The 21,070-nt window shown below is 56.9% G+C and overlaps 1 protein-coding gene across 5 annotated transcripts in view; it reads left to right on the top strand.

Moving 5' to 3' along the window:
* Nucleotides 1–21,070, top strand: part of LHX1 (LIM homeobox 1) — a 50,717-nt gene that overhangs the window by 24,967 nt on the left and 4,680 nt on the right. For all 5 annotated transcript variants that reach the window (XM_053275459.1, XM_053275457.1, XM_053275458.1 and 2 more), the window contains 3 exons: nt 9,785–10,011; nt 12,794–13,071; nt 19,817–19,982. In XM_053275459.1, the coding sequence (XP_053131434.1) occupies nt 9,785–10,011; nt 12,794–13,071; nt 19,817–19,982 (671 nt within the window). The remainder of the gene's footprint in view (nt 1–9,784; nt 10,012–12,793; nt 13,072–19,816; nt 19,983–21,070) is intronic.

The following is a 21,070-nucleotide window of genomic DNA, read 5'->3' on the forward strand; positions in this document are numbered from 1 at the left end:
GGGCGGTGAGGGGGGTCCGATTTCAGCCCCAAACGGAAAGGACGCGCCCGTCTGTGTGTAGCGAGCCTCTTTTCCTCCCTGGGCCTTTGTTGCCGAGGAGGAGATCGTGGGGAGGCCCGATCCGGGCTCAGCTGCCCACCAGCAGCAGGCTTTAGAGCGGAAAGAAGGACTCCCCGCCGCCCCGTCTTCTCGGCCTAAGGAAGGGAACTTTTCCAACGCCGAACTCCCTCCGGCGCGCTCTCCTTCTCTCTCGACTGCCGGCGCCGTGGGCACAGGACCCCGCTTCCTTCCCAAGTCTCCTCCCGCCGGCGCTCACTTTTCCCCGAAAATGGGAGGAGAGAAGAGGGCACGGCGGAGTGGAGCCTCGGGAGGGATCTCTTGCCTTTGGAAAGCCTTCGAGGGACAAGCCTTGGCCCGGCGGGGGGTGCCCCCGGGCTCGCGCGCGCCTCTTCCAGGGGGATGAGACGGCGGTCGGGGCCAGCTGCACAGCACAACCGCGGGATCTTAGTCTATATTTTATTTATTGATGATTATTATTATTTTATTATATTGGGGAAATGTCTGCTCTCTTCTTACCCCTTCCCCGCCGCCACCACCGCGGCCTCGGGTGGCCATCAGACCCGGTGAGGGACGTAAGCGATTGTTGTGGTTTCCTTTCCCTTTCCTAATCACTTCCCAGGTTGTGGTCTATTTTGATTTTGATTTCAACCGGCTTGGGGAGGGAAGTGGCCGATATTGAAGTTGATAATTTTGGACAAAGAGATTAAAAGGAGAAAAAAGAACCAACCACTGACGCGGACTTTCCGGTTAAAAGACAACCCCGTCCAATTTTATCCCTTTGCCGCTTCGTTTTTGTTTTTTGTTTTTAATTTTAAATTGTGCTTACATTAGACGCACAAACAGCTTGACTCGAGGCCCCCCTTTTTCCTGTGGATTTAAAGATGTCCTATCGAACAATTATTTGAGAGAGAATCCGAACCCTAACAAATAAGAAAACAAGACAAGGGCGATATTTTGTATTCACTTTTAAATATCAGACGGGCTGGTGTGAGGTTAACTAAAACAATAATGTGGGTGACTAGCTGAAATCGGGAATAGTTTTAAAAATCATACCAACGCAATAGACTTGTTAAACAAGCCTAGCTCCTCTGCAAGCTGGTACTAACATCTGCTACAAGAGATGGCTTGCAGAAATTTGCGCAAAGAATCGTTTTTAAAATGATGCTTTGGGAAAGCCTAATCTCCAAGAAGAGGATTGGACCCGAAAGGGAACCAAATTGGGATTTGGGAGGGGGAGAAGGGAGGCTACCACCCGGCCGAAGTCGATCCCTTCGGGGGCTGTCCTACATAGCACGTTTGGCGCGGTTGGCGGGGCGAGGACTTGCTTGGGAGTAAAGACCTTTCAGATCAGGCTCCAGATTCCTCCCCATGGACTCAAGGGGGCTCAGCCTGCCCCGCTAAACTCTTGACTAGGGAGTAAGTCCGCCCCTTGAAATCTCCCGGTTTCCATCCCAGTAACTGCGTTTAGATTTGCGCGGGTGTTCTGTTTTGGTTGGGGTTTTTTGAGTGCTACACTTTGACCGGATCGTGACTTTAACTACCTGGCGTTTGCCTTGTCGCTTTTTAACCAGGGGTTGAGTTGAGTTCTCTTTCCATCTTCGCTCGAATCCTTTACTTCCGAACAGGACACGGCTTTCCGAGTCGGACCATAAAATAAAATAAAATAAAATACACAAGAGAACTGAAAATAGAAAACCTTTGCTGCGCGTCGGTTTTAAAGTCCTTCTCGGCTCTGTGGATTCGGAGAGAAGTCGGAAGGCGGCGGGGAGCGGCGGCACTCCAGGGCTTGCGGTCGCTGTTCGGGTGTTGTTGTTTTGCTTTTCAAAATCCAGGCCGACCTCCGAAAGGGGGGGGGGGTGTCGTTAGGCGGGTGTTTAAAGGACCCCAAGGGGGCTGTGTGTGGGGGGCAGACGTGAACCCTGCATAGGAAATGTGTCTCAGCAAGAGGATGGAAGAGGATTTGTGTGTAGACGCCCGCGGCGAAACACAAGACCTTGCCACCCCGAAGAGATCCAGCTACTCGACCTTTACTCAGGAGTCGGCCTCCGTGGTTCAGCTCAGCGGGGCGTGCTCGGTCTTAAGTGTGCAAAGAGCGACACCCTCCTCGGGACCCAAATAAGGACCCCCCAAAGTGGAAAGCCCCCACGTCCTCTCCCATCTCGGTCCAGAGCCCCCCAAAAAGACACCCGCTTCGTTTCCAAAACAACTGCTCGAGAAAGAGAGATAACTGTTCTAGGGGGCCAAATGGCGCGGAGGAAGAAGCGAATTCACACTCCCTCCCCGGGAGGAAACAAGGAAACATCGACAGAGTTTTTTTTTAATGCAGAGTGAAATTGACTAACGCCTCAAATCCAATTTTCTCTCCAGTGTAATGATCGGGGGGGGGGGAGAAAAAGTCAAAAGAGAGAAGGAAAATTCAAAACATAGAAGGACATAACAAAAAGAAGGATAAAGGAAATAAAGAGCTAGCCAAAAGGAAAAAGGAAAAGAGATGAGAGAGAAACGAAGGAAATCGGATAGTGAAAAGAAAACAAGTAGAGTGAGAGGGGAAAAGAGGAAGAAAAAAGAGAAGGAAAGGCTGGCAGAGAAAGAGAAACGGAAATGCAAACAAGGGCAGTATCGGTCAAGAAAAAGGAAAGGGGTGGCAGGAAATGAAAGCAGAAGCCCCCCTCCCCCCCAAAAAAGAAAGAAATGTTCTTGTGCCTCCGGTGGCGTCCAACTTCCCCCCCTTCAAACCCCGGAATTTTCTCCCCCACCCCGGAATTGTCACGGGCAAGTTGGATTTTACTGCACACGCCGGTGGGCCTCCTCCGCCCCTCGGAGCCCGATTTCGTGCGCCCCTCGCTCTTTCTCGTGGTTCGAGGTGGGCTGCAAACCATCAGTCCTCCCGTGGGACTGACTTCCGAGTAGTCGCGCCAGGGATCGCGCTTCCCTCCCTCGCCTCCAAGCTCGCCAAACGGATCTGGCCCAGGATGCACCCTGGCAAGCAGAGCGCAGCGCCTGGGGTCCCGATCCCAGCGGGCCGAATCTCCTGCTGCGCGCTTCAGAAACGCGAACGGGGCGCCTCGGCTTTTTCTCCTGAGTTGGAACACCGACGAGGCGCGACTGGAAAGCCCTGCGCCGCGATCCATCCTGGCGGGGCGGCGGAGGGACTAGGCGGGCGCGAGAAGCCCCAGCTAGCGTCTTCTCCGCCCCAAGGCCGAGGCCCAGCAACCGGCGGCGGCGAGCTGCGCGCGCCTGGCCCCGGCACATTTACCCAGGAGTAAAACGCACTGAATGCAAGCATGCACTCCCGCGTAAACATGCGGGGCTCCCCGTGCCCGCCTGGCGGCGCCTGTCGAGATGCTTCCTGAGACCGGCTTTGGGGGACCGGGGGGGGGGTCCCGCCGCCCGCCGCGGGGTTTGCTGGGTCTCTCTGTCCGTCCCGCAAGCCCTTATTCTGCTGCCCTCCGGCAGGAGAAGCTTCGCGGGTCTCTTGCGAACGGATCCCGGGATCTGAAAGGTCTTGTGTGCGCGCAGAGGAGCGGCAGGCAGGCGTGCATTTCGGACGTGCCCTTGGTTTGCCATGGGAGGAACGTTACGCGCGCCTCTGGGCTCTCCCGTTCCAATCCATGGGGCGTAAAAGTTGTTCACTCTGGCTGGAAACCCGCCCGCACTCTCGCTGTGGCTAGACAGATGGAAAGTGGGGGGCCCCGCTGTTGCCTTCTGGCTGCGTCCAACCTCCTTCCCCATTTCAGGATATTTCGGCTAGTGGTTTGAAATATTTGTATGCCACCTCTTTGCCCAAACTGACTCACGGGGCGGCTAGCAATGCACAGGCGCGCGCGCACGGACACTATCTGATCCTCCCGCCCCTTAACTTGAAAGTCATCCATGGCCGATCCTGCCCGGGTCTCCGGTCCCCGATCCACTGCACGGGAAGTGGATGCTCCTCCGTGGGGTGACCTTGCCAGAGATAGGATGGGGCGGTGGGGGTCGGATGGAGGCGCAGACCCGGCCCTACCCCTTAGCCACTGAATCAGGCCCTCCTCCAGCCGCCGCCGCAGAGGCGCAAGTGCCCAGGACTCGGTCCCGGCGGACTTCAGCTGGGAGAGCGAGGCGTGCGCGTCTGTCTGGCTGTCCCCTAGAAAGCTGACGGCGGCCCTGTCTGTCTTGGACTGGATCGTGGCCCTTCCTCCGGGCCCGGGCCCTCCCTCGGCCTCGCCCCTCCCGGCGCCAGGGCTGGTCAGCTCCGTAGCAGGCGCCCGAAGGCTGCTCCGCTCCGCTCTGGGCTGCTTTCTGGCCTCGGCCGCAAGGTGTGAAGCCGGCTGGGTGGCTTGAAAAGGGCCCTCGGGGGCTCCGAGTCTGATGGCTGCAGGGCCCCCCTCCCGCCTCCGAGGCCAGAAGCAGCCTCTCCCTCGCCCTTGCAGGCGGGAGGGCCCGCCGCCCCGGCCTCTGCTGGTGGGGGCGGACAGGAGGCCGGCTGGCACACGCTGGGGGCTGGATCCAGCGGCGTACTGGTGAGCAGCGGCCAGGCTCCCTCCAGCCCCCCCCCCCCCCGCTCCTCGGACTGTTGGGCGGCGGCCCGGCCCCCTCGCTGTCCCAGAAGCGGGCATGGAGGAGCTGCCAAGCCGTGGCGGCCTCTGAGCCAGGGCAAGCGAGTCACCTGGGCCCAGGTGACACCCTGGGGGTGCAAAGCGCGCGCGGGCCGGCGGCCAAGTGTCCTGCAGGTTGGCAGATTCGCCCGTGGTGGAGCCGCGCTCGTCTTCGGCCGGCCTCCAGAAAGGGCAGCCGCGGGCGGCGGGAGCCCCTTGGAGCGAGGCCAGTCGCCGGGCCTTGGAAGCAGCGCCTTCGGGGCCGCCTCCTCCTCCTCGCTGCTCCGCGTGCGGCCGTCCAAGGTGCTGGCTGTCCAGCTGGAGAGAGAGGCGAGCCGCCCCCGCCCGCCCGCCAGCCCCAGCAAGGGAGCCCATCGGGGGTAGTTTCCCCCGGGTTTCAGGCTGGTATCCTGCCCTTACGCCAAGGAGCTCAGGGGAATCTGCCTGGACTGCCCCCAAAGAGAGTATATTATTTAATATTGGTTATTTATTTGTTACTCATTGGTGGGGGTAGTAATAGTGGTGTTCTCTTAGTATACAGTACTGAGCCGGGTAAGGAAAGGTCAGGCTTCTGCCTGGAGCCGCCTACAATGTAAACATCAGCTGTGGGAGGGAAAAGACAGGACTGGAGTCAGGAGTGACAAGTCAGGTTGCCAGCTTTTTTAACCTGCCTCTGCTCTTGTGCCTTGAACAGCAGCCTTCCCTGAAAATATTAGCAGGATGTCTTCCTCTAGGCCCGGAAGAGCTTCGGTTATTGATTTCTGCTGATCAAGCTGCTGCTGCTGCTGGGCAAAGGAGCAGGTGTGGGGGGCGAGTCAGTTGGCAACTCTAAGATGGGGGAGGAAAGTCTGACGGGGGAGCTTTCTCCGGGGCCCCCCCAGGCCCTCCTTGATGCCTGGCTGAGTCAGGGAGTCCTTCCCAGACAGACCCCTTGCTGCTTTAAGCCCCACATTCACGCCTGGCCTTCTGCTCCTCTTCCTTCCTCTCCTCCTTTGCAAAATAGTGTTTTGCTGTGCTTATTCCTTTCAAATATTTATATGCTGCTTAATGAGGCACCTCTGAGGCCACTGATAATAAAGAGACAATTAATACTCTATCTATCTATCTATCTATCTATCTATATTTTTTCCCCATTCAATTTCTATACTTCTAAAAATGGCTCAGGGCAGTGTGTGTGTGTGTGTGTGTGTGTGTGTGTGTGTGTGTGTGTGTGTATTATTTATTTATTTATTTACACAGTCAGACAGGTGTTATTGACTGGTTTGTTTTATCCAGACATCGAGTCCTTCCCAAGGACCCGGGATGCCAGAATTTTATTGTCAATGTTATTGCTTTTATAGATATTGTCGCAGAATATAGGCTGTTCCCAGTAAAGCTGTTTTTTGTAATTGGCTGATGGTGATTTCTATGGCCCCGATGGTGTTGAGGTGCTCTTCAAGGTCTTTTGGAACTGCACCCAGGGCGCCAATGACCACGGGGATTATTTTGGTCTTTTTCTGCCACAGCCTTTCAATTTCAATTTGTAGATCTTTGTATTTTGATATTTTTTCTATTTCTTTTTCTTCTGTTCTGCTATTCTGCTCTGCTATCCCCTGGTGTGTGTGTGTGTGTGTGTGTGTAAATATTATTTATTTATTTATTTATTTATTTATTTACACTAATAATAATAATTTTATTTATACACACACACCAGGGGATAGCAGAGCAGAATAGCAGAATAGAAGAAATAGAAATAGAAAAAAAATACGAAGTAGTAATAATAATAATAATTATTATTATTAATTCAATTTCTATACCACCCTTCCAAAAATGGCTTAGGGTGGTTTACACAGAGAAACAACAAACAAATACCATGGCTCTCTGTCCCCAAAGGGCTCACAATCTAAAAAGAAACCTAAGATAGACACCAGCAACAGTCACTGGAGGTATTGTGCTGTGGGTGGAGAGGGCCAGTTACTCTCCCCCTCCTAAATAAAGAGAATGACCATGTTAAAAGGTGCCTGTTTGCCCAGTTAGCAGAGGTTGTGTGTATATATATACATATCTATGGCAGAAGTGACTGATGAAGGTTCAGCTGGGAGGGTGATTTAAAATGCAACACACACACCCAGCCTCACACGTTAGTGTGGCTGCAGATTTGGGTGGGTGGGGGACAACTGTTCTGGTTTCAGGCTTGCGTTGCTTCTTCGCTGTTGCTGGCAGCCCAAGAAGCCTGCTCTGCTTCTCTGCTGACGGGGCTGTCCAGTGCCTGGCAATTCTGGGGGCTGCTATGGTCAGTTCTGATGACTGATCTCCATTCTGAGGAGCCCCCTAAGAGCAGAGTTGCTCGGGCTTGTCTCTTCTGCCCACCCAAATCGACCTCCTTCCTTAAGCGGTCTCTGCTGCTTTTCTCCAACAGTGCAGGCGGAAATGTGATGGGGGAAGCATTGGAGTGGCCATGGTGGGAGGAACTTCACCTGCTCCATATCGGCCTCACCTGCTGTGTAGCTTTTCAGTGTCCAAGATCGGCTGCTAGAGATAATAACTCTGTGTTGACCAAGGTAGTACTGCAGTAATTTTCAAACAACACCAAGCTATCCTGCCCTTTCAAAAGAATGCACGGTTCAGAACATCAAGAGCCCTGCGGGATCAGGTCCAAGCCCACCTAGTCCAGCATCCTGTTTCCCACAGGATGAGAGACAAAGGCCTGCCCTCTCTCCTGCTGTTGCTCCCTTGCAGCTGGGATTGAGAGGCATCTTGCTGGATCCCACATCTCTGGATGCCGGCTGGAGGTGGCCTATTAGCCACCAGACTAGTAGCCATTGAGAGACCTGTCTTCCATGAATTCGTCCAAGCTCCATATAAAGCCATCCATTCTGGTGGCCATCACCATGTCCGGTGGCAGAGAATTCCATAGATCAATTCTGCACCATGTTAAAAAGTCCTTCCTTTTGTCCATCCAGAATTTCCTGGCCATCAGTTTCCTGGGACGACCCCTAGTTCTAGTCTTATGAGAGGGAGGGAGAAACATGTCTCTTTCTCCATTCTCCCCACACTATGCATAATGTAATGTTTCCCCTCAGTTGCCTTTTTTCTAAACGAAAGAGCTTCCTAAGGAAGTGCTCCGAGGCCCAGATCATCTTGGCTGCCCAATTCTGCATTTTTTCCAATTCTAAAATAATGCTTTTTGACCAGAACTGTACATTGTATTCCAAATGTGGCCGCACCATAGATTTGTAGAAAGGTGTTATAATATGCACACTTTTATTTTCAACCCCTTCCCCTAATAAATATAATAAATATAATAATAAACAGTCATAGTTGTTAGGAAATATATTTGATTTAAAACCATTGATTGCTCCATCAAAAAGCCCCATACAGAATCTGTGGGGCAGCCCTTCCCTGGCCTAGTTCCGGCATCTGTGTTGATGGCTTGCATGTGTGAAGGGGCCATCATATCCCTAAGGAGATGGCATTCTCCTATCGGAAGGCCACTTCTCATTGGAGTCTGTTCACACATTCGGGTGTCAGGTGTAGAGAAATCAACCCATGAATCGGGCTATAGAGATCAGAGCATCTTCTCCACGAACGGACAGCTGTGCCTGATTTGATGGCATAAGACAGGCGTTCCCTTGTACTTCCTGAGATGAACCCAGCTGTGCAGAAAGACCCATCACTGCAGCTCCCTGGGGAGTTCTCAACACCAGACTCCACTTCTAGAACATAAAGCAGAGAGAAGGGTATCTCTGAGCATAAGCAGTGCCATTCTCTCATCTGCTCCACAGTCTGGACTTAGAGGAAAGCTTTCTTCACACACACACACACACACACACACACACACACACACACACACACACACGTGTTTTGCCCTCAAATTATCCTGTGTCTTCAAGGTCACCGGCATGAACTAATTACTCCTTAATCCTCTGTTCACCATTAGCTAAAGGATCAGGCAGAGGGTGAGGAGGAGCTGGAGCTACGTGCTCGTGCTCGCTGGTGGTGTTGCTGTGCTTCCGGAAGCAGGTTTCTTGGGTCGGTCTTTCAAAGGCTTTGTGGATACTGAGGCCCTAAGCTATGTCAAGCTTGAAGAACCCTATAAAATCACCCCAAAATTAGATAAAAAGGGTAGTGTTCTAACAAAAAGGACAAGGGAAAGCACCAGCACTGCTCTCAGCCATGAATTTTACCGTCTGGTCTGTATCTGTCCCTGTCCTTCCGCCAGGCAAGCCCGTCCAAGCCGACTTGAGTTCCCTGGAGAAAAATAACTGTTGAGGGTTTTTATTTTAAATGATGGAGTTCATCTTTAGCGTGATTTAAAGTTCTCCCCTTGACTTTAGATTAAGTTATACCTTTAACTTAGTGAGTGAGTGAGTGAGTTTTAAAATGGTTCTACCTTGAGAACACCGTGGAGGGGTTCTTCTCCCTCTTCCTTCGTATCCTGCCTTTCTTCCATCGCAAATCTGTGGAGCCCAAGGCAGTGTTTGTGGGGTCTTCCCCGGTGGTCATCACTCATCCAGGCACTGGCCAGACCAAGAGGAGCTGAGCTCCAGCAAGGACTGTACCACATGCGCCCTCCTCAATCCCTGCCTTCAGCAATCTAGCTGCTCAAGCAGTTCATAAATGGCAAAGGCGTGTTTAGGAACATAGGAAACTGCCATATACTGAGTCAGACCATTGGTCTATCCAGCTCAGTATTGTCTTCACAGACTGGCAGCGGCTTCTCCAAGGCTGCAGGCAGGAGTCTCTCTCCCAGCCCTCTCTCGTTGGAGATGCTGCCAGGGAGGGAACTTGGAACCTGTAGATGCTCTTCCCAGAGCGGCCCCATCCCCTGAGGGGAAGATCTTGTGGTGCTCACACATCAAGTCTCCCATTCATATGCAACCAGGGCAGACCCTGCTTAGCTATGGGGACAAGTCATGCTGGCTACAAGACCAGCTCTCCTCCCATAAGGTGTTTCTGAGACTTGGGGGGCCTTGCACCTTCAACCCAGGCAGTCGGGGCTCCAGGAGGGGAAAAGCCCTCTGCATATGTTCAGAGGCTCTTGAGGTTCCTTGGCAAAATACCCAGGGCTTCTTTCCCCCATTCTAGGCGGCTCATGGCGAGGAGAAGGGTCCCCTCTGACCTCTGGCCTGTGTGCCTGTTCTTCTGTTCCCCCCCCCGCCCCCTTCCAGGTGTTTCGGGACCAAGTGTGCCGGGTGCGCGCAGGGCATCTCCCCCTCGGACCTGGTGCGGCGAGCGCGGAGCAAAGTCTTTCACTTGAACTGTTTCACCTGCATGATGTGCAACAAGCAGCTCTCCACCGGGGAGGAGCTCTACATCATCGACGAGAACAAGTTCGTCTGCAAGGAGGATTACCTGAGCAACAGCAACCCTGCCAAAGAGAACAGCCTGCACTCCGGTGAGTGGTGGTCCGGAGAGCTGAAGGGAGGAGGCCTTTGAAGGAGCCCCTGGCTCTGCTGCGGGCCCTAGTGGCTCAGGGAGACTCCCCAAGTGGGTGCGGACGCTGCCGCTTTTCTGCGGGCAACCCTGGGGTGTGCAAAGTGGTCCCTGTAGCCAGAGGGGATGTGAAAATGTCCCCCCCCTGCCCCAAAGGGGAGCCGAGTCTCAGAAGAGACACTCCAGCCACAGCCGCTGGAGGGGTGCTGTGCTGGGGCTGGAGAAGGCCAGTTGCTCTCCCCCTGCTAAAGATGAGAGGGAGAAGGAGAGAGGCCTTCTCAGGAAGGTGAGTGGGCCTCAGGAGGTGGCTGACCTTTGCTTGAGGGGGCTGCAAGGTATTATTTATTTAAATAACAAGTGAATCAATCATTATTTATGGAGTACTGCCCCACTCCGCTTTCTGAGCTCCTAAAAAGCTCCCAAGGCTCTTTCCATGGGGAAGGGAGTGAGGAAATTGTTCCCTGACCCTAAGGGGCTCACAATCTAAACCAACATCATCATCATCATCATCATCATCATCATCATCATCACTATTATTAATTAATAAATCATAGTTAATAACAAGAGACACACGGAGACCCCAGATACAGCCCTTGGGAGGGAGGCTGTGCTGGTCTGCCGAGGGACCCTTGCTCTCAGCCCTCCCCCGGCTTGAAACCGTAGCTGATCTCAGGGTGGCTCACTCACTCCCAAGGAGGGAGGTCAGGGCTGCAGCCTCTGAGTCAAGGTCCAGAGGAAGGATCGGGTGCCTAGCAGTGCGGCTGCTTAAGTGCTCTCTGGGCCAAGTGGAAAGCAAGTTAGAAGACGCCCTCCTGCTCTTCCTCCTTCCTGCCTCTGATCTGTCTCTCCCTTGCTGCTGTTCTCAAAGGGCCAGTCGCTTTGGAAGATCAGAGAAATCCGCCCCCCCCTTTTTTTCTTTTTTGGTGTGGAAGCTTCTAAGCCTTGCTGGTCCAAGGGCCAATGGCCAGAGAACTGCTGCAGGCCAAGATCCCCGCCCTGGAAAGAGGCCCCCGTGCCAGACAGAAGCGTGGGGAGTGTGTGCTGAGGAGATCAAAGAGGGCCCCTGGCTGTGCACACTGGGCTGTGTGAACTGTGGGGAGGAGGAGGGGGGCGGGGAGGTGTGGATGGGCCCCTTCCTTTAGCACTGGCTGGGGGGTGCCCGGGGAGATCAGAGGAGCACCCATGCCGAGAGTGCCAGACATCCTGGCAAAGATCTTGGTGGGTGGAGGGTGAGGAAGTTCACAGCCCGAGGAAAGGTTTGGCCAGGCAGGCTTGCTGGGGGCTTCCCTCTGCCCCTTCGCACCCCCCTCCCTCCCCCCCACTCATCGCCCACCTGTAAAGTGTGGAGAGTGGGGGCGGGGGAGGCTCCCTCCAGCCCCAGGAATCCTTCACACTTCTTCCGCAAAGGAAAAAGATGCTTCCCAGCCCAAAGAAAAACAAAACAAGAAATGCAGGGGCAACATGTCGTTTAAGCTGGGGGGGGGGGAGAGGTCTTCAGGCTGGTGCAGAGCAGATTTGCATTTGTTGACCTCTTCTCCTGTGGTTTGCATTATTGGGACTCAGAGACATGTTCGCATCTTTTACGCTGCCTAGTTAATTTGAGATAACTTGGGCTTATATACAGCATCCGACCTTCTTCATCCTCCATACTCAATGTATTGTGGTTCCTAGCTGGGTCTTCTTGCTGTTGGTCATGTGATGTCCGTCAGTCCCACTGGGTTCAATGGGGCCTTTCTCCCTGGGAAGTGCAGGAGTTCAGCCTTAAACATATGCCTGAGTCTCACCCATTGCAATCCACTCGATGGACTGCCCAATCCGTGCATATTTCTTTCTTTATTCAGGAGTTAAACCGTGATGTCCTCCCAAATCAGTGTGCGTCTGATTTCAGCCTCCATTCTGACTCCATTTCTTGCTCCATCTAAGATCCCAAGCATGACCCCTTCCTTCCTTCCCCTGCACAAGATGTACCCCCTCCTGAGAGAACCCCTTGGGGTATTTTCTCTAAGCCTTTTAAGCAAAGAGGGGTGTCTGGTTTGGTTTGCTTTTGGCGAGGGGCTGTTACTTTGGCTTCTGAGGAAGGCCTTCCTTTTTTCATCTCCTCCCCAAATTGCAAGCAGAACTGAGACATTTTGCGGGTGGGGCTGAGATGGGTTTGCTAGGAAGGAAATGGCCCCCTTGCTCTCAAGGGAAGAGATCTGGGAGAGCGCTCACGTCTCCAGCAGGGGCTTTGCTTTGGCTGATGGGTGCTGCCCAGTTGAACACAAACCTGGGGCCATCCAGTTGAATGAACAACTATCATCATAGCCATTTCCACACCATCACCCCACTAGCAAAAATGGCAACGGAGTGTGCAGCCGGGTCTGCGCTTCAGGCCATCCAGTGTGAGTGAGTTGCCCTTTCAGGCATTCCGGAAGCCCCCCCTCCCGAGTTGTCTGTCTCCTAAGGGGCACCACAGCCCTGCAAGGCTGCCCAATATCCTTGCCCCCCAACTGAGAACCACCCAATAAGCCCCACGGCCAAAGTGGCCTCTGCAGAGCTCTCCTCCTCCCTGTTGACTCCATTGCAGGAGTGGCCTGCCTGGGACTCCCCAGCCGCCGCCTCTGGACTACAGGTCCCATCATCACCCGCTGCAGCAGCAGGGAGTGATGGGCGTGGTAGTCCCAGGCCAGCTGGAGGGCCTCTGCTGGCTGCCCTCCATGGTGCTTGCTCTGACGGAGTGCCCTCCTTTGCTTCTGCCCTCCCAGCCACCACTGGCAGCGACCCCAGCCTCTCCCCGGATTCCCAAGACCCTTGCCAGGACGACGCCAAGGACTCGGAGAGCGCCAACGTGTCCGACAAGGAGGTGGGCAGCAACGAGAACGACGACCAAAACCTGGGGGCCAAGCGGAGGGGCCCCCGCACCACCATCAAGGCCAAGCAGCTGGAGACCCTCAAGGCCGCCTTCGCCGCCACCCCCAAGCCCACGCGGCACATCCGGGAGCAGCTGGCCCAGGAGACCGGCCTCAACATGCGGGTCATTCAGGTACGGGGAGATCCCTGGGGCAAGAAGCCGCCGCCACCTGCCTCTCTGGGTGGGCTGAGGGCTGCAAAGGGGGACTTGGCTGTGACCACCAGAGGGGCTGCAGCTCCTGGGCATGCACAAAGGTTCAGTCCTCGGCAGGCCTGAGCAAAACTCTGCTCCGGGATCCTGGAGAGCGGCTGCTGCCGGGTCAGTGTGGAGCCCCTACCGAGCTAGATGGGCCAAGGATCAGACTTGGTATAAGGCAGCAGTGTCTGGGAGCCCTCTCAGAAGAAGAAGCTCTCTCCTCCAGCACTGGGTGGCCGACTTGGTCCCTGGCGGCATTCTTATGCAGATGGCTGGCAGGAGGGTGTCTCTTTCATGTCCCAGGGACAGATCTGTCTCAGACTGGGGATGAAAAGGCTGTGTCTGTGTGTGCTCCTCTCCTGGGGTTTTTGGAGGGGGGCAAAGCTGAGCATCCCTTCATGGGGGTGTCACTTGGTCCTGGGATAGGGCTGCATCTGAGCCTGCCTCTGAGCATTGTGTGAGCATTGTGTGAGCAGGAGACTCCAACCTCAAACCTGACATTCAAAACCTGCCCAAGAGTCATCAGGCAGGAGGAGTCCTCGTCCGTCTGGAGGGTTCTCTCTCTTTGGCATCATGGGAGACCTCTAGGGTTGCTTCTCGAGAGGCTGCAGCACTGGCTTCAGTTCATAGTGTAGACAGGTCCCGAGAAAAGGAGTGCGTATGTATGTAATATAGCATCTAGATTAATACAAGTCTGTGTGTGTGTGTGTGTGTGTGTGTGTGTGTGGCTTGCATTATTTCTTGCACGCAGTGGTGCTCTAACCCCTAGGCCTCCGCACCCCCTGGGGGCGCCCAGATCCTCTTTCGTCTGTCCTGGCTGGTGTGGTTGCTGGCGGCTGAGTGTGATTTTGTTCTGAGCCGGTGTTTTCCAGACAGGAGTGGGGAAAGAAATATGTGGTATGGGAATAAGTTCAGTGGCATGTTGCAATGTTTCTGCTCATGCCTATTTGCAAATATATGCCTGTTTTATATTCTTTTATATTCAGGATGCTTAGCTTGGAGTGCGGGCAGGAGGGTGACAAAGGCCTTTAGGCTCCAAAATTACCTGAGTTGCTCCTCTGATTGCATGCAAAATATTTGAGGAGAAAGGTGGAGAGAATCCCCAGATGATCTTTCTGGAGAGTGTACCCAGTGCTGGGGGGGTGCGGGGAGGGGTCTGTGTATCCCCCTCTGCCTGGTGATCAGGAAGAGTCCTCCGCACAGCTGAGCAAACAAGCATTCAGACATGTCTTCCCTGCTCTGATTCAGAGCCTGAATGTGCAAGCAGACATTTGTTAGGAATGGCGGGGTGAAGCAGAGCTGGCGGGGTGGAGTTGTCGCCTTTTTTTTCCTGGCAGGGCTCCTGTGCCCTTAACCGTTGTGCAAGAAGCAGAAACCCAGGGTGCAAAGCATGGCCGTTCTGCGGCTTGGAAGCGCACAGGATCCCTGCTGGCCACAAAACGGTGGCAACCCTGGCTGCAACAACCGGAGTGAAGGCAAGGGATTGATGTCAGTCACTAGTCTCTGCACAGGGAAGGGAAGAGGCGAAGCCCTGCGTTGTGCCTGGCCGCATCCTTTCCAAGTGGAGGAGGGAGAGCTTGGTGCGGGGTGTGTGTGTGTCTGTGACTGGGAAAGGGTCCTCCATGGTGGGCGCAGGGCAGGGGTGTCTGTGACTTGAGCGGCACTGCGGCAGACGGCTGGACAGGCCGGCGGGGTGGCTTGGGACAGTGGTCCCTGCCTTCCCCAGCAGGTCCACCCCGAAGTCAGCCGTCCTGGGTCGAGGCGGCTCGGTCTCAGGGTACCTGAGCGATGAGACCTGCTCGCTCTTCTTGTGTCGGGCTCCCTGGACTGGGACGCGAGGGAATGGGAGAGAGAGCTCGCCTTGAGGACCGGGCTTCTTCACGAAGTTCTGGGCTGCCCCAGAGACCCCCTGAACCCAGTGGGGCTCTTGCTCCTGTCCCCCAAGTTGTGAGAGCAGGCAGGGGCTGGGTGTGTGTGTGTGTGTGTGAAAGCGGGGCTTATGGCAAGGTTTCTCCTTCCTCCCACCGGGCTTTTAGGTCGCATCATCTCCTCCGGAACGGAGGAACCCGAACCGGCCAGATTTATCCCCGCGAGCTCTCGGGAGCATTTCACATACGATTCGGGTCTTCGGTTTTTTTTCCATCCTGCGTTAGAGTAGCCCGATCCATATCAGCGTTTAAAAAAAAAAAAAAAAATCCACGTTTTGCATCGGTTTTGCGGGGGGCCACTTCGACCTCACAGTCAATTCGCGGGAAAGCCAGCTGCGTGGGAAATGCCCGTTTCCTGTCGGTTGCCGAACGCCGCGCGCACCTCTTAGGGCTCCATCCCGACTTCCCATCCAGTGGTCTCCAAGGCGGGCTACAACGGATTCCGATGGATACCAGAATAAAGGAACAGAGAAAGAGAGCAATTGTGAGGCAGCTCAAATCGCAGCAGCCACGAAGCGGAGAGAGAATCCTTGGGGAAGGAATCCAGCCCTTAAGTTCAGCGCAGCTCCGTGGCGGCCTCGAGATTCAGGCTTCGGTTCCCCGCGCCGCCGGAAGTCCAAAGGGTTTTTTTAAAAAAAGGCCGGGCGCTGCCCCATAATCTAGGGCCAGCAGCCCCCTTGGCTTCAGTGGCCGAGTAGGCGCGCAGGGGGGCCTCGAGTCCTTTGTTCAGAGGGATCCCGCAAGGGAGGAAGGGGATGCCCCGGATCAGACCCGGGGCTGCTGGGCCTCCCTGCGCCCACACCTTCTCCTAAGGCAAAGAGCGGTGGCAAAATCGTCTGGTGCGGGCTCGGCTGCCTTTTGATCGGACGCGCCACGTACAGCCGGGGCGTTTCTTCCGTGCGAACGCGATTCCCCCTCTTTTGACCTAGACCGTTTGGTGTGCAGATGTCTGTCCCCAAGATCCCAAGCGCGCCCGCCCGCCCCCAGTTTCAAGCGGTGGGATCAGTGGTGGGTCTCCGGTGCGCCAAGGCGAGGCCAGACGGTCGCCCTGCCGAGTCCCAAACAAGCCCGAGTGCTGGCAGCTCGACTGCTCTGGATACCGCAGCCGCCTTGAAGGCTGAATACAGGCGGAGCGGGGTGAGTCTGACCCTTAAGTCAAGGATATATATGGAGCTGGCCCCAGAAAATGCCTTGGGCGACTCCGCGGGCGGGTACTGGGGAGAGAGTGGAAGGTTGCGATTGCGCCGCGTTAGGAACAAGATCAGGATCCCTTTCTAGAGGCGCCGTCAGTGCCGGCTCTTTCTCGAGTAACTTCAGCCCCAAAGCGGGGCAGACGGGCAAAGGAATCCCTGCCCCGAGGAGGCAGCAGTTTCTGCTCTCTCCTCCGGGGCTTTGCGCATTTTCGGCTTAACCAGGTCGCAGAGAGGAATAGTGAGGCGGGCGCGCGCGCATTTTTGCGTTCGTACTTCTAGTCCCTAGTCTGGGGCAGCAGCAGTCCCTAGGCCAGTTTACACGGGATTAAATCCCAGGGGACACAGCGGGGCTTCCTTCCGAGTGGACAAGCGCAGGAAGGATTTGTTCAGGCGAGCACCAGTTGACCCTCCCGGCCTGCTTTCCAGGTCAAATGAAGGAGGATCGGTGGGCGGGCTGGCCTGCTCGGACTTTGGCGCCCTGAGGATCGGAGGGTGCCGACGCGCGTTCTTAGGGAGTCCCCCCTTTCCCCGGGGGTGTCACTCTGAACACATCTTGCGGATCTCCGCGCAATTAAGCCAACCACCCGTTGCCACCCTTGGAAGCAGGAGGGCCCCCTGGGCGCATCTGGAAGCTTGCGCGCCTTTGCTGGAGATCGCGCGCTGAGTCTATGTGGGGCGGCGGGGGGGGGAAGCGGGAGACGCGACCTCGGCCTCTGGCAGCTCTTCCCTCCATGGATGAGGGCCAGCCAGGGGCTGCTCAGAGGCGCTCTTTCCGGCTGAAATCCAGGGCCGCCTCCACACCCCCTGCGCCCCCCCCCCAATCCTCTTTAGTCTGTACCGAGTGGTGGTCTGGTCCCTGCGCTCGCTCGCAGCCCCATCCTTGACCTCTGCGTTGGAGAGGGGGAGGAGTGGAGAGAGAAATCTGTGTGGGCTGGCATGGAATATGCTGCGTTGCTGTTGAAATGGCCTTTCTGCTCATGCCTCTTCTTGCCCCCGGCTTGATATTCTGACGTTCTTGGGAGTTCAGTGGCTGTTTGTGCCCTCAAGATCCCGCGTGTTAAAAATGCTGCGCGTGTGTGTAGGGGGATGGTGCTCAACTTGCAGCAGGAGGCCCTCCAAAGGCCTCTAGGACAGGCTCAGGCTCCGAAATGACCGACCTGCACCTCTCTGGGCCTGCTGCAGGAATGAGCTGGAGCAGATTCCAGAAAGGGGCAGATTTCTTTTCTTTTCTTTTCTTTTCTTTTTGGCGTGGCTTTGTTAAAAAGAAGCAAACCTCTAGAGAGCAAGAGGGGGCTGAACGAGACCCCCTAGGACTGGCGCCAGGGGGCGCCCTTCAGGAGAGCCAACCTGTGCTTGCTCGCTTAGTAACCCCTGCTTCTCTCTGGCCCCTTGGAAAGCGGTGGTTCTCTTCACCTAGCAGGTGGGGAGCGGCTGGCCCTCTCCAGCCCCAGTCGCTCTGCTGGGGGGCGGGCGGGGGGTCTCCCTTGTGCTTCTTTGGAGGACGGTGGGCCTCTTTGGGGACAGCGAACCACCTTATTCGTTCTTGATTTCTCCGTGTAAACCGCTCTGAGCACTTTCGTTGAGAAGCGGGCGGGGGGATATAAAATCTTGTACGTTGTATCCACACACCGGCCACGCGCGGCTCTTCCATCTCCTCGCACGGTGACTGAAACGCATTTTCGGGAGCAAGGCTTGTTAAATCGCCTGCGCACCTCCTTTGCGCTGTAGAAGTGCGCAGGGGAAGCATTCGTCATGCAGATGGGCAGCATCTCGAAACTGGTTGGACCCCAGAGCCACTTCAGCGCGCCGGACTGGGCGGCCATCTAGACGTGTGGATTTGAGGCGAATTGGACACTGAGGCGCAATCCAGACATGTCAGGTTTTGAGGGGAGGGGGAGGCAATCTATTGGATCAAGGTATCGCATCGGCAGTTGGCTTTGCGTGCCGCCCTAGCCAGAGAGGAGGGGAGTCAGGCTGTGCCTGCGAGGGAGGATTCACCTCGGAGTCCAGGCGGACCCGGTGGCACTTCTAGGGGAGCGGGCGGCCGAGAAGGGGGACTGGGCGGCTGGGTGTGTTCCCAAGACGGGTGACCTGGTTGGAGCGGGGGATGCTGATGAGGCCCCGATCCCAAGCATGCGGCAACCCCTGGAGCAGCCGCGGGCTTCCCCCAACTCTCTCATGGGCCTGGGGGTGCCAAGCTGCTTTGGCGAGAACCAGAGTCCCCCCGTCCGCCCGCCCACTCCTTGGGGGTGCCCTCCTCCCCGACCTCTGAGCCGAAGCCCTTTTGCTGAGGCGGCGGAGGGGGGGGGGGCAGCACGCCCGTGCGTGGCTTCCGAGGGGACGGGCTGGCAGGCCAGGGGGTGCCGCCTCGGCTGGCTCTCGCAGGCGGCGTCCTTGACTGGGGCGGGGCGGGGGCGCCTTTGACGCCGCAGCTGGAGCCTGCTGGGGGGGGGCTGCGCTGCGCTGCGCTCCCCCAGACCCCGGGCGCGCGGCGGTCCAGAAGCGGGCAGAAGGCAAGGCTGGCCCCGCCGGGCCTCCCTCCAAGCGGCCTCCCGGCGCTCTCCCTCCTCCACCACCGCGCCCAGAGGCAGGAGACGGGCTGGAAGGAGGAGGAGACGAGCGAGACCGCGGGGAAGGGGCCTTGGCTGGCGCCGGAGGAGGAGAGCGCCGCGCGGAGGCGGCGGGAGAGCTTCTCTCGGGTGGCGGCCTGGGGTTGGATCGGGCCCTCCGAAGGGCGGAGGGACGCAGACGTGGGGGTCTTGTAGCAGCCGCCGCCCGGGCGGCCTAGGAGGGGCTGGCTCGGCTGGGCTGGTTGGCTCCGGGACTAGCCGGGCCTTGGCAGGCCTGGCTGCAGCTTCCTCTGGCCTCGCTCGCTCCGCGCAGTCGGGCGCTCCTGCAGAGGCGCCTTCCTGGGCGCGCTTCTTCCTCGCCAGGCCCCGCCCCTTGCGCTACTCGGGATGAGGGCTGGCTTGGGGGCCTGGATCGTCTTACTCGCGAGCAAGCCCGTGGACTCTGAGGGAGTCGCGGTTCCTTTCCTTCCGCGCCGTGCTTGCGTGTCGGTGTCTCCCCGCAGGTGGGCGCGCGCTGCAGTGGAGCGGTTGCGGGGGGCGGGCCGGGGCTGGCTTGGCCAGCGGAGGTTTTTTAGGGGGCAGGCGGCCCCCTTTCAAGGGGGGGTGTCTTCGCAAATAGGGGCCGAGGCAACTGGCAAGGGAGGGGCCGGATCTGGGACCGACTTGGCCAGCGGCCTTCCTCCGCAGCCCGGCCGGCCTCGCCGATGGGGTTTGGCCTTGGAGAAGGAGGAGGATGCAGGAGAAGCCGGCGGCGGTGTCCGCCTGCTCCTTCTCCTCCTGCCAGGGCGTCCTCGGGCCTCGCTGGCTGTCTCGCCTTGGAGCGCCCGGCTGGGCTGCCGCTTGGCGCGCCCAGTACGCCCAAGTCCGGCCTCTCCAGCCTCTCCAGCGTGCGCCCTGAAGCGGCAGCAGCGGCGGCCGCCTGGCCTGCTCCGGTGCCTGCCGGCAGCCACTGGTCTCCTCGCCAGCTCCTCTCCGCTTCTCCTCCCGGCAGGTGTGGTTCCAGAACCGGCGCTCCAAGGAACGGCGCATGAAGCAGCTGAGCGCGCTGGGCGCCCGGAGGCACGCCTTCTTCCGCAGCCCCCGCCGCATGAGGCCGCTGGTGGACCGTCTGGAGCCGGGCGAGCTCATCCCCAACGGGCCCTTCTCCTTCTACGGAGGTGGGTAGTACAGACGCAGCCGCGCGCCGAGGTGGGTGGTCACAGGTCTCCACGGGGCAGAGCCGCCGCCATCCGGGGCCCCAAGCCTGGTCAGCCCCCCAGAACCAACCGGCAAAGGGCCTTTTCGCCTCCTTGGGAAAGGTGCTGGCCTCTCCGTCCCAGTGGCAGGAGAGGGGGCCTGCCCTGCCCTCTTGCCTGTGGGCTCCCCAGAGGCATCTGGTGGGCCACTGTGGAAAACAGGAGGCTAGTCTGGATGGGCCTTCTTGCCGGGCCTGATCCAAGTCAGTTCCCCTACTCATTGACTTGGGGGGAGGGATTATTCTGAAATTAATAGACTGTGTATTGCAGCTGCTATTTCAGTGGCTCTAGACTGACCCCTTGCTAGACGGTTATGGCACAGCCATGTGAGGTGGGGAGAGAGTGCCTCTGACCATGCACAGGCTGTCTTCTGGTCTGAGTGTGTCACCTTGACGGCCTCTCTCTCTCTCTACCAGCCCCTCACAGATCAAGATACATTTTGGGGGCAGGTCCACAAAGCCTGGGCAAAAGAAAAGCCTGGGAGGGAGACCCCTAGGATCAAAGCCCAGACCCTGTGGACCCTGCGGAGGGCAGTTCAAGGCACCATCAAGCATCTCTCTTTCTAGGAAGTGAGGCTGACCAAGAGACTGGTATAGCATAGTAAGACTGTGCTGTAAGCTATGGGAGGAGAGCTCACCTGGTGGACGCCAACATGGCTTGTCCTCTTAGCTAAGCAGGGTCTGCCCTGGTTTCAATTTGAATGGGAGAGTATATGTGTGAGCACTGTAGGATAGTCCCCTCAGGGTATGGAGCTGCTTCTGGGAAGAGCAGAAGGTCCCAAGTTCGCTTCCTGGCAGCATTTCCAAGAGAGGGCGGAGAGAGATTCTATGTTCTTGCAGAGTCAAGACCTTCTTCGTGGGCCTCCATCTCGGCCACCGAGAAATGTGCCCCCGGAGGAGTGTGTGGATCATCTCTTAGACAAAGAGATGATGATCCCTTCGAGTCTCTCCCACTGGATGAGCTTGTTGCTGTGGGGTTGCGCCAAGCCCAAGAGTGTGAGCTTGTGGCTG

Source organism: Hemicordylus capensis, chromosome 12 (assembly GCF_027244095.1).
Source record: "Hemicordylus capensis ecotype Gifberg chromosome 12, rHemCap1.1.pri, whole genome shotgun sequence".
Taxonomy (NCBI): Eukaryota; Metazoa; Chordata; class Lepidosauria; order Squamata; family Cordylidae; genus Hemicordylus; species Hemicordylus capensis.